The sequence below is a fragment of the Pelophylax lessonae genome (genome assembly GCF_965119305.1).
Source record: "Pelophylax lessonae genome assembly, chromosome: 10".
NCBI lineage: Eukaryota > Metazoa > Chordata > Amphibia > Anura > Ranidae > Pelophylax > Pelophylax lessonae.
In genome coordinates this window covers 236,231,451-236,243,911 of record NC_138777.1, presented here as the reverse complement: position 1 = coordinate 236,243,911, position 12,461 = coordinate 236,231,451, and the positions used below count along the sequence as shown (strand labels likewise).

Below are 12,461 nucleotides of genomic sequence, written 5' to 3'. Positions count from 1 at the left end.
AGAGCCTTCCAGCAAGACCCTCTAGTCTCCTATAGTGCCCCTTTAAATGCCCAGCCTCCTTGAGAAACCTCCAGACACATCTTCCACCTCAGTTTCCCCCAACCTCCTCTAGAAACCTCATCCACTACATGGCCATCAAGTCTGCTAAAGAGTCCCCTAACCCCCTGAGGAACCAACCTCCCCTCACAGTGACGCCCAACCCATTCAGAACATTCCAGCAGCACCATGCAGTCTCCCATAGTACCCCCTCAAGTCCCCAGCCTCCTGGAGAGACCCACAGTCCCTACCAGAGACTACATCCACCTCCATTCCTTCAGAAACCTCATCTACTACATGGCCACCAAGTCTGCCACAGAGTCCCCTAACCCCCCTCCAGAGCCACCCCTCTTCACAGTAACACCCAACCAAGCCAGAACATTCTATTCTAGTCTCCCATAGTACCCCCTCAAATCCCCAGCTTCCTGGAGAGACCTCCAGACACATCAACCTCAATTTCCCTCAGCCTCCTCTAGAAACCTTATCCAATACATGGCCATCATGTCTGCTAAAGAGTCCCCTAACCCCCTCCAAAACCAACCTCTACCCACAGTGACACCAAACCCATCCAAAACATTCCAGCAGCACCATGCAGTCTCCCATAGTACCCCCTCAAGTCCCCAGCCTCCTGGAGAGACCCACAGTCCCTACCAGAGACAACATCCACCTCCGTTCCTTCAGAAACCTCATCCACTACATGGCCATCAAGTCTACCACAGAGTCCCCTAATCCCTTCTAGAACCACCTTCCCCCCCCACAGTGACACCCAACAAATCCAGAGCCTTCCAGCAAGACCCTCTAGTCTCCTATAGTGCCCCTTTAAATGCCCAGCCTCCTTGAGAAACCTCCAGACACATCTTCCACCTCAGTTTCCCCCAATCTCCTCAAAAACCTCATCCACTACATGGCCATCAAGTCTGCTAAAGTAGAGGTCCTCAAGGCCCACTAACAGGCCAGAATTTAAGTATTACCTTGGGGAGATGCAGACTAGAGTACTGCAATCACTGAGCAGCAGATATCACCTGGGATGTATTTCAGTTATCTTGAAAACCTGGCCTGTTAGTGGGCCCTGTAGGCCAGGGTTGAGGACCACTGTGCTAAAGAGTCCCCTAACCCCCTCCAGAACCAACCTCCCCCCACAGGGACAACCAACTCATTCAGAACATTCCAGCAGCACCATGCAGTCTCCTATAGAACCCCCTCAAGTCCCCAGCCTCCTGGAGAGACCCACAGTCCCTACCAGAGACTACATCCACCTCCGTTCCTTCAGAAACCTCATCCACTACATGGCCACCAAGTTTGCCGCAGAGTCCCCTAATCCCTTCTAGAACCACCTTCCCCCCACATTGACATCCAATCCCATCCATAGCCTACCAGCATTATGGCATATATAAACTGATATATATGGCATTTCCATACTATTATGTGAGCAGAAACTTTATTCTTTACTGTTAAAGCTTGGAAGGTTTTGGGTCCTGGTCCCATAAAATGTTGAGAACCCCTGGCCTGTTCTATAGGATAATTGGGGGGAGGTTGCTTTGGCATCCGAGACATAAATCAAAGACTTGTTATATAAAAAAAAGAAAAATTTAATGAAAATTTTTAAAAAATACAACATGATAAAGGAGGATAAAATCTGGAGACTATAAAAGTCCCCATAGTCACTTATCAATAAATACTGAAATGGAGAATCCAGAATAAGTAGAACGTCTATGAACACGATGCGGAGAGTTAAAAGAAGAAGTCGCTTTCTGCCATATCGATGGCCCAGGCAAACTTGTCCCTCAGCGTCTTATTATAGATCTTCTCCAACCCAACGTTCCACTTCTTGCACCTAGTGAGGAAAAAAAAAAAAAAAAAGGCAGTCAGGAGGATTACTTCTTAACCACTTAAGCCCCAGAAGATTTTACCCCCTTCCTGACCAGGGCTTTTTTTGCGATTCGGCACTGCGTGACTTTAACGGACAATTACGCGGTCGTGCAACGCTGTACCTAAACAAATTTGACGTCCTTTTTTTCCCCAAAAAAAAAAAATCGCAAAAAGCGTATTTTGATTGGTTTGCGCAAAAGTTATTGAGTTTACTAAGGGAAAGATTGTCATTTTTGTTGTTTTTTTCTTTTTTAACGATCTGCGATTTTTTAAAGATCTGCGATTTTTTTTGCGGTACTGCAACTGTGGCGGACAGATTGGACCCTTGACTGACATTTTTGACACTTTTGGGGTTACCAGTGGCATTACTGCAGTAATCAGTGCTATACAAATGCACTGTTACTGCAAAATGACACTGGCAGGGAAGGGGTTAATTTTATTGGGGAAGGAGGGGTTAAGGGTATAAGGGCGTGCTTCTAACTGTGATTGGACATGGCTACTGGTGTAGGAACAGTGATCAACGGTCCTACATAGTAGAACCGTCTGATCACCATTTCTACACAGGGGAGAATGACAGGCGGCTTGTTTACATCAGCCGCCTGCCTTTCTCCCTTCACGGCGGACGATCGCAAGTGACCGGCGGACATCGGGTCCGCCAGTCACACGCACGGACTTGCTAGGGAACGAGCCGGGGCGGGGGCGCGCCTCCGCTGGCGCGCGCTCGCCCGCTATTGGCTCACAAGCAAGTGACAGGCTAGTCACGTATATATACGTCACTTTGCCTGGCCGGGGCTGACCGCCGCCGTATACAGTCGTGCGGCGGTCGGCAACCGGTTAAGGTGGTAATAAACCAAAAAGCTCATATACAGTATTATAGATTATCAGTCATTCGATGTGGTGGCTGCATTTTATTACATTTCTTCACCTGGTGATCTGGCCAGTAACACACCACCTGTATTAGAGCGCCTTGACTCTGGATGAAGGAGCACCTTTAGACAGCTGCATTGTCAGCCTGGGAGAGGAGAGTGCACTAGCAGATTTAGATACATTAACGACTTGCCAACTGCCCTATAGCACATTCACTACAACAGGGTGGCCGCACTGTGCAGAATCTCGTGTAATATATATATATATATATATATACATATACATATATACATACATACAATCCAGCTCTTCCGGATATCGAGCGTGAGTGCCTGCTTCCAATGGCTGGCTTCTGCTGTGCAGGGCCGCTGCTGATAGAGGGGGGGGGGGGGGAGGGAGGAACCACCAGTCCTGTAGGGGACCTGGGCACACAGGGGGGCCCCCAACACCACAGGTAGTGGAAGGGAAGGCGGTAGTAAGGGGGTTTGGCCGAGGGTCGCTGATAAGGCAGTACAGCCAGCCCTCCTGTACTGAGAAGGAAAAACAGGCGCCGTTGAGTGTAGCAATAAACTTTATTTGCATGACATTAATGCAGACTCACATGGAGGTGATGCTTTTCCTCATAGCTCTCGGTGTTCCGTGAAAAAACCATACCCGTGAGAAAACCATACCCTCGTCACTTCCGGTTCAACTACGGAGGGTATGGATTTCTCACGGTACTTACACTTGCGGCCGTTACATTAAAACAGCTCCACTGCAACATCAATCATCTCCGCTCCTTCCCCTCTCACTTCCCTCATCTCAGGTAATAAATATAAAAGCGGATCACGGAGCCGAGATCAGCGTCATTTACATCTCATACACCCGCCGCCGCTTATATATTTATTAGGGGAGATCAGGGAAGTGACAGCGATAGGAGAGCAGATGTTTGAAGTTGCAGCCGAACTGTTTTAATTATACCGCCGCAAGTATAACATTTCACACAGTGCCGTGATTATTTCCTACCCTCTGAGCATGCGCACTTGTGATCTTCTTTGCTGTTCAGTTACGTTTCCGGGGCTCTGAGCATGCGCACTGCTGCGCTGCTCAGCTGTTTCACACAGGAAGTGACGAGGGTATGGTTTCTTCACGGGGTATGTTTTTTTAACGTTACACCGGATCCCTTCCTATGCGTGGCGATTCCGCCCTCAGGCCAACAAGCGGCCGGGAGATGACGACACCAGGGGAGGCCAATAGGAGGAGCCGGATGAAGCGGAGGCAGCGGTGAACCGCAAGCCTTCCAAGTGATGACGTAACGCGTTTCAGAGCATGCGCACAAAGCTCCTTCCTCAAAGTCTTGTCTAGGAAGGGATCCGGGAGCTACGAGGAAAAGCATCCACCTCCATGTGAGTCTGCATTAATGTCATGCAAATAAAGTTTATTGATACACTCAGCGGCGCCTGTTTTTCCTTTTCTGTTCACCAGCGGGACCCTTTCTTCTGCCTGTCAGAGCTGCCCTTTGTGATAGCACAGCAACATTGCATACTCTAGAAGTCCTGGCCACCCATGTAGACTGCCCTCTTCCATCAAATTGGGGACCCATCCCTCGGGACACAAGCGCCTAAAACATTTTTGTTCTTTAGCCCTCCTGTACTGAGCCCGGGCCCTATGAGTCCAAAAGGGGGGCTCAGGCACCTGCTGAGCAGGAGGGCCGGCTGCACTGTTATGGCAGACACTGATCCTCTTCTGCCTCCCCTTGCAGTGCTGCCAGCTTCTCCTCCTCTTTCTCCCTCTGGCAGACTGCTGCAGGCAGGCACACAGATGGATGTCTCAGGATGGAGAGCAGAGGAAGGGTCCGGTAAATATGTAATTTTCTGGCCCCTTCCTTTCCTGAATGAACACAGTGAGTGATCAGTACCACTCACTCCTGTGCCTGTTTGTCACTGAAGCTTCCTATTCAATCACCTGTGCAGCTGAAGTTGCAGAGAAAGACTTCTGTCCCCAGTCAATTTCAGCTGGGGGGGGGGCTTTGTCAGGTAGGCTGTATGGGGCCCCTTGATTTCTAACAGCAGACCTGGTTAAGCCCCTCCCACTGTTAGGGCAACTGTTCCCATTACTCTACTCAGGGTGCCCCAATCTTAGCAATGCTTCCGCCAAAGACTGGGTGGGGAGGGGGGACGGGGGAAGGTCTGTACTGAAAAAGGTCAAAAGTACTGGTATTCCTTTACCCACCAGGCCACACTGATTCGGGGATCCAGATAGTTTAGCTTGGAGGTGCTCAAGGCAATCTGCTTGTTCTCCTCTCTGTCTGTCGCCTGCACCTCCAGTTTCATAATCTGCTCCTCCATTCTCTGAAGAGCCTTCTTCTTACTTTCCATGAGCCTAGAAATCAGCAGGAGAGGAATTTATTGAGTTGAAATACTGAACATTGGCACCTTTACAGACCAATAAATGCGGACATTTTGGGGCGCCTGTGGACAGCGACTAATGTAAATGGTTTAATGTACTTTGTACAGCGCTGTGAAACTGTTGGCGCCATATAAAACAAAAACATGGATAAACTGTAGGGATTCTAAAGTGAGCCATACACTGTTCAAATCGGTTCCTGAAATCATTTAGTGTGTGGCATTGCTGCGCCCCCCCCTTTCCCTTGCCAGGCATCCTTCAGTTTGAAAAATTGACGTAGCCAAATGGGAAATTGTGGGACAAACCGCATCCGCGCATATCAAATGCAGCCGATGTATGGGTTGTCTGACAGCTGCCAGGGAGCTTCGTCCATCCATGCTGTAAGACATGGAGGAATGTGTTGTGCACAAAAAAAAAAAAATCCACTAGTGTATAGCCGGCATTAGTAACCATTAAGAGCATCTTAACTTGGTAGGCCATTGGGATCCTGGAGCTGCTTATAAGCAAGTGATACAAGTTTCAGAAGCAGATTCAGGTATGAGAAGCTGATTAAAGTTAACACAAAACTCCAGGAGTTTGTCCTTTGCCCCCTGAAAAAAAAAAAAACGGAAAAAAAAAAAATCTTTCGCCCTCATTCCACAACTGACAATCCTCGCCCTCATCCCACAACTTTGCCAATCCTCACTCTCATCTCACAACTGTGCCAATCCTTGCCTTCATCTCACAGCTTTAACCCATAGCCATGCCAATCCTCATCTTAACCCATAGCCATGCCAATCCTCATCTTAACCCATAGCCATTCCAATCCTCATCTTAACCCATAGCCATTTCAATCCTCAGCTGTACCAATCTCTTGCCTTCAATCAATAGCTCTTCCCCATAGCCATTGCAATCCTTGCCTTTAACCATTAGCCATTCCAATCCTCGCCTTCAACCATTAGCCATTCCAATCCTCGCCTTCAACCATTAGCCATTCCAATCCTCGCCTCCAACCATTAGCCATTCCAATCCTCGCCTCCAACCATTAGCCATTCCAATCCTCGCCTCCAACCCATAGCCATTCCAATCCTCGCCTCCAACCCATAGCCATTCCAATCCTCGCCTCCAACCCATAGCCATTCCAATCCTTGCCTCCAACCCATAGCCATTCCAATCCTCGCCTCCAACCCATAGCCATTCCAATCCTCGCCTCCAGCCCATAGCCATTCCAATCCTCGCCTCCAACCCATAGCCATTCCAATCCTCAGCTGTGCCAATCTCTTGCCTTCAATCCATAGCTCTTCCCCATAGCCATTGCAATCCTCGCCTTTAACCATTAGCCATTCCAATCCTCGCCTTCAACCATTAGCCATTCCAATCCTAGCCTTCAACCATTAGCCATTCCAATCCTAGCCTTCAACCATTAGCCATTCCAATCCTAGCCTTCAACCATTAGCCATTCCAATCCTAGCCTTCAACCATTAGCCATTCCAATCCTAGCCTTCAACCATTAGCCATTCCAATCCTTGCCTTCAACCCAAAACTATTCCAATCCTCGCCTTCAACCCATAGCTATTCCAATTCTCGCTTTCAACCCATAGCTATTCCAATTCTCGCCTTCAACCCATAGCTATTCCAATCCTCGCCTTCAACCCATAGCCATTCCAATCCTCGTCTCCAACCCATCCCATAGCCATTCTTATCCTCATCTCCAACCCATAGCCATTCCAATCCTCATTTTCAACCCATAGCCATTCCAATCCTCATCTCCAACCCATAGCCATTCCAATCCTCATCTCCAACCCATAGCCATTCCAATCCTCATCTCCAACTCATAGCCCTTACAATCCTCCTCTCCAACTCATAGCCATTCCAGTCCTCCTCTCCGACCCATAGCCATTCCAATCCTCCTCTCCGACCCATAGCCATTCCAATCCTCCTCTCCGACCCACAGCCATTCCAATCCTCCTCTCCGACCCATAGCCATTCCAATCCTCCTCTCCAACCCATAGCCATTCTAATCCTCCTCTCCGACCCATAGCCACTCCAATCCTCCTCTCCGACCCACAGCCATTCCAATCCTCCTCTCCAACCCATAGCCATTCCAATCCTCATCTCCAACCCAACCCACAGCCATTCCAATCCTTGTCTTTAATCCACAGCTATTCCAATCCACGCCAACAATACATAGCTCTTCCCAATAGTATTTTTTTCACCACAAATGAATCACTTCTTCATTATTTGTGCTCAGTCTTCCAGGTTAAGTGACCCTAAGGGGCATGGCCCCACACCCCTGGCATGGCACCCTACACTCCCAGGGTATTAATGCAGAGAGCGATGTTGAGGTCATATCAGCGATACTTCCTGCATCATCAGAACAGTTGACTGCCAGGTGCAGACAGAATAGAAAGAGGACCCAGGGAGTCACATGGCAAGCCAAAAGACATCAGAAGTTAAAATAAAAACCAATATACTGCTAGGGGGTGTCATGGAGCCCAGAGTAGAGCCCTAAGACAGGGGAAGTGGGATCAAAATAATTTTTCCTCTACATACTTTTTGAGCTTCTCATCTTCTTTTTCCTTCGCTTGCTTTTTGGCTTCTTTCAGCTCCTTCTTGACCAGTGCCATCTGTTCCTTCCTGGCATCGATCTGGTAGAGAAAAACATCAATTGCATCGTTGGTAAAATTATGAATGAAAAAAGATTTTGATTGGTTACAACTAAGGAACACCGGTTCCTCATACACTTACACCTTGAGCCCTACGCAATTTTATAAAAATAAGGAAGCAGCAGCGATAATGTTCTACACCAGCATAAACTAGAAACATTGGCACCTGCCTGACTTTTCCCAGGGATGGGGATTCTTAGATGTATTGGTTGCTGGTTTTTTTAAATGTATTTATTTTTTTTACACACACCCGATAACATATACGTCTTTGTGGTTCCGCTCGCTCACAGTGTCTATGGAGAAAGTCATGGTTGTCACCCAGGCTATGCTCCTGATTTGGACTACAAACATGTCTTCCAATTCATTACATGAGGGAAGGGTAAGTCGTAGTTTACAGAAACTCTCCTGTAAGGAAGATTCCGTTTTTCTTCTTTTACTGTATTTTTGGCATCAGAAGATCAAGAGGTATTTTCTCTTCTTGCTAATAAAAGGTTTTTAGCTTGCAAAGGAAGACTATTGCAGCCACCAAATCCAAGCATTGGTGAACTGCAATATTACATTTATGTTCTTGGATTTAGATATCCTTTAAAGTACACAAGTAGAATATAAATGTTATTAAACAATTATATATGGCTACATTCACACCTGAGCGTATCGTTTTCGCGCGTTTACCGCGATTTACAGGCGTTTTTTGTGCAGGCGTTTTTAGATTGAATAGAGACCAATGGAAAACGCCTGTAATCTGCCCAAAAAGAAGCTCATGTACTTTGAGCGTTGGGCGTTTTGCTCACAGCGTCAAAACGCTCAGATGTGAACAGGGGCCATTGAAATGAATAGGATTGGTCTTGTTGGGCGTTTTGAGAGCTGATCCTAGAGCAGAAAAACTCCCCAAAAACGCCCCAAAAAGCCTACATGTGAACGGAGCCTAATACAGCCATGGCCAAGCGTTTTGAGAATGACAAATATTAATTTCAAAGTCTGCTGCCTCAGTTTTTATGATGGCAATTTGCATATACTCCAAAATGTTATAAAGAGTGATCAGATGAATTGGATTTGCAAAGTCCCTCTTTACCATGAAAATGACCTTAATCTCATAAAACACATTTCCACTGCATTGGTTAAGAAGGCTTCAGGGCATCCAAGGAAGTCCAGCAAGCGCCAGCACCGTCTCCTACAGTTGATTTAGCTGTGGGATCGGGGCACCACCAGAGAAGAGCTTGCTCAGGAATGGCAGCAGGCAGGTGTGAGTGCGTCTGCACACACAGGGGAGAAGAAGACTTTTGGAGGATGGTCTGGTGTGAAGGACGACAGCAAAGAAGCCACTTCTCTCCAGGAACAACCATCAGGTTATGTCCAATCATTTCTGGGGGTAAAATCCTCTGGCAGTGAGGAAAAAAAATAATTAGTTTGTACCAGCGGTCACCAATCAGTGGGCCATAAAGTTTTGGTGGTTCCCAGGGGTTCTGCCACAAATCAACATTGTGGCAGGATGTATACCTCCCAATGGTATTTCCAGTTTTGTTCTCAATGCACGCTGTCAATATTGTCAGCGCGCATGGATACCTGGATGCCTCCCCCTGTAGTCCCAACTCTTGTGAACTCAGAGAGGCACTGCTAGTAGTGCAGAGTGTGGGAGGTTAAGGAGGGGACTTCTAATGGCAGCACACTGATCACAGACTGTGGGAGGGAGCATGGAGCTCGAGCACATGGCTAGATAAGGAGATTTGATCCAATAGGTCTGTATAAGGCAGCAGTGTGACCCAGGGGAAGGGGGGCAAATTGTGTGTATAAGGTATGTAAAATTTATGCTAGTGGTCCACGGAATTCAACATTGTGAGTTTAGAGGTTTGTGAGGTCCGAAGAGGTTGGCGACCACTGCTGTATACTGTGCAGGAGAACTCAAGAATCTCTCCTGGTACTTTCACCTTCGTAGGTCCTTGCAAATTAGGTTGGTTTTTACTGTCAGACGGTCTTCTGGTTTCCATCACTGATATGCCCAGGTATGAATTTAGAAGGTATGCCAAGTGCTGATAACTGGGTTGGCGCAGTGGCTGAAGTCCCTAATTCTTACCTCTTATAACTGATAGAATGGTCAAATGAGAGCCCTGGACATAAGCAATGGGATCCTTAAAGTCTTGGGCAGATGGACAGCCCAGGAACCCAGAGAACCATAAAAGTATAATCTGGTTGGTTGCTGCAGGTTTTGGAACATACAGAAAATAGCGGATGTCACACCTTTGTTCTTAAGTTGTCCATGGACTGGTCAAAAGTCTGTCTTTTTATAGCATATAGAACTCATGAGACTCCATGAACACTCATGCCTATAATGCTTTTGCAGGTCCTCCAAGTAGAGTTGTTTTTTACTGCTAGATGTTCTCCTGGTGCCGTCACCTAATATACCCACAGTGTGGGTTTGCAAAGAGGTGAGCATTAAGGAACTCAAAACCACAGCAGCAACCATGCTTGAAATCCTTGGCAACAAGGACTTCAAGCGGGGTTGCTGCTGTGGTTTGAGTTCCTAATGCTCACCTCTTATGAGTGATGCAAAGAGGATCAGAGGGGAGCCCTGAAAATATGCAACAGGATTCATCCTGTCTGGTAGATGAACAGGTCAAGAACCAAGAGAGCCATGAAAGTATAATCTGGTTGGCTGCTGCTATTCTTAGAGCATACAGAAAATAGTTGACGTCTCACCTTGGTTCTCAAGTTGGCCATGGACTGGTCAAAAGTCTTGGGTGGTGCCCGCTGATGGTTACAAAGTATTGCAACCGCTCTGTTGGCTCTATTATAAGACAGGATCTTTTCTGGGGCTGTCGCTTCCGCTAAATGGAGGGGGGGGGGGGGGGGGAGAGATAATGTAATAAAAAAAATAAATAAATAAATCAGAAAATGCATATATGTAGCAAACAGATAATTATACATTTTGTCCCTAGGATTTCTCTAATACGTTGCCTGGAAAATACTTCCCAAACAACAACTGAGTTTGTTGGATTGCTGCTCCCCGATGTGTTTTTTTCTTCATCTGGCCCCTATGTCATTTTGAATATCCGTTCATGTGTGAATGAAACAGGTAAACCATAATCTGTTCTTCACATGATTGGATAATTTACCAAGTAAAGATTCTCAACTCCTTTAGCAAATCAGCCCAACTATCCGCCCTCATTTTCCAAAACGTACTAATTCCTAAATATACTCCTGTACGGCAAAAAAGGACTGGTCATCTTACGCTCTGTAAGCTCCTCAAGTTGCTGTTGCAGAGTGATGGAGGCGTTGTATGTCCTGAAGACCTTGGCCGTCAGTCCTTCCATCAATGACTGCAGATGTTTGTTCAGCATGGGTGTCTGTAGAAGAGAACTTGGGTCAGTAAATGTATTTTTCAGCTGAAATTTCTGATGTAGCCTGAAATACATTGACTCGTCCAATAGATGGAGATCAAACCCTTCCAATAGACACGAGTGCAGAGCTTCCCCAAGCCTGTCCTACATCAATGCATCTAATAGGTCGTGTTTACAGATCTCATTATTTGACTTGTGATACCGCAGACAGGCGGGAAAACGTAGAGTTGGCAGGATTACAGGAGAAAAGATTGCACCAAAGTTGTGAGTTTTTCCATGGGTGTTATGGTTTTTGAGATAAGAATTTTTATATTGAAATTACTTATGATTCTTGGAAATAAAAACTATAGTTCTCTCTTTATCAGAACATAAAGCAATTGCTAAGACTTTCTGATATTAACTCTCAAAGTAAATAAAATAATGCAGATTAAATGAATGTATTTTTGTAGTATAGACCAGAATTTAAAAACATTGAATGTTTGTATTGATGTATTTCTGTTTGCAACTCTAATTATTGAATTATATATCCTTAGATCACTTTAACATGCTAAATACGAATGTATAAATACTCTTGCTGGACCCTGAGGAAGCACCCTTTGCGAAACGCGTAGTTCCAGCAACGGTTATACATCACTGTGTACCCTTTATAGTTTTTTTCCAATGTAATGATCAGATGTGATCAAATAATGTAGATTTTATCATAATTATATGTAATTTGTATGTCATTATATTTAAATAAAATGTTGTGATATTTTTTAAGTAATGATTTTTTGTGACTGGTGATATATATATATATATATATATACGTATACACAGGTATCTCAAGAGGCACATTTAAATCCCCCTTGTTGTAGCCCAACTCTTTGGTTTATCTACCCCCCCCCCCCCCTCTGTCTACCCCCCCCCCCTGTCTTCCATATTTATACTATATGGGGGAAGGTGCCACTATACCCTCTGATTATTTTGGGTCATGATCTCCCCCTCCACAATTGAGAGTTGTGAATTTACTGGATTTCCTAGAAAGTTCATGCCTGTGCATACGTATTAATCAGCTCATGGCTGTGCATGCATTCTTCTACATAATATTAAAAGAGAAACGCCCATTTTGGCCAAAGAAAGAAAAAACAAAAAACCATACCTTTAGATCAGCTACATATCACATTCAAAATATCACAAAGCATGCCTTTATCATGATAGCCTGGCACCCCCACCTTCACAAAAACTGCTGCAGCTGGTACACTCTCCATGTGACCGCACTTGGGCTTGGCGATTGGTTGCTCATAGCCCAATCATTGCTTTGTAGTATCCCTCATTATCACTATAC

The 12,461-nt window shown here is 45.9% G+C and overlaps 1 protein-coding gene across 1 annotated transcript in view; it reads right to left on the bottom strand.

The window, feature by feature from the left end:
- Nucleotides 1-1,664: 1,664 nt before the first annotated feature.
- Nucleotides 1,665-12,461, bottom strand: part of LOC309564922 (DNA topoisomerase 1-like) — a 95,277-nt gene continuing 84,480 nt past the window's right edge. Inside the window, exons 8-12 of the mRNA XM_082269618.1 lie at nucleotides 11,029-11,143; nucleotides 10,497-10,624; nucleotides 7,690-7,784; nucleotides 4,984-5,133; nucleotides 1,665-1,870 (exon numbers count right to left, since the gene is read on the bottom strand). Of these exons, the coding sequence (XP_082125744.1) occupies nucleotides 1,768-1,870; nucleotides 4,984-5,133; nucleotides 7,690-7,784; nucleotides 10,497-10,624; nucleotides 11,029-11,143 (591 nt within the window). The 3' untranslated portion in view covers nucleotides 1,665-1,767. The remainder of the gene's footprint in view (nucleotides 1,871-4,983; nucleotides 5,134-7,689; nucleotides 7,785-10,496; nucleotides 10,625-11,028; nucleotides 11,144-12,461) is intronic.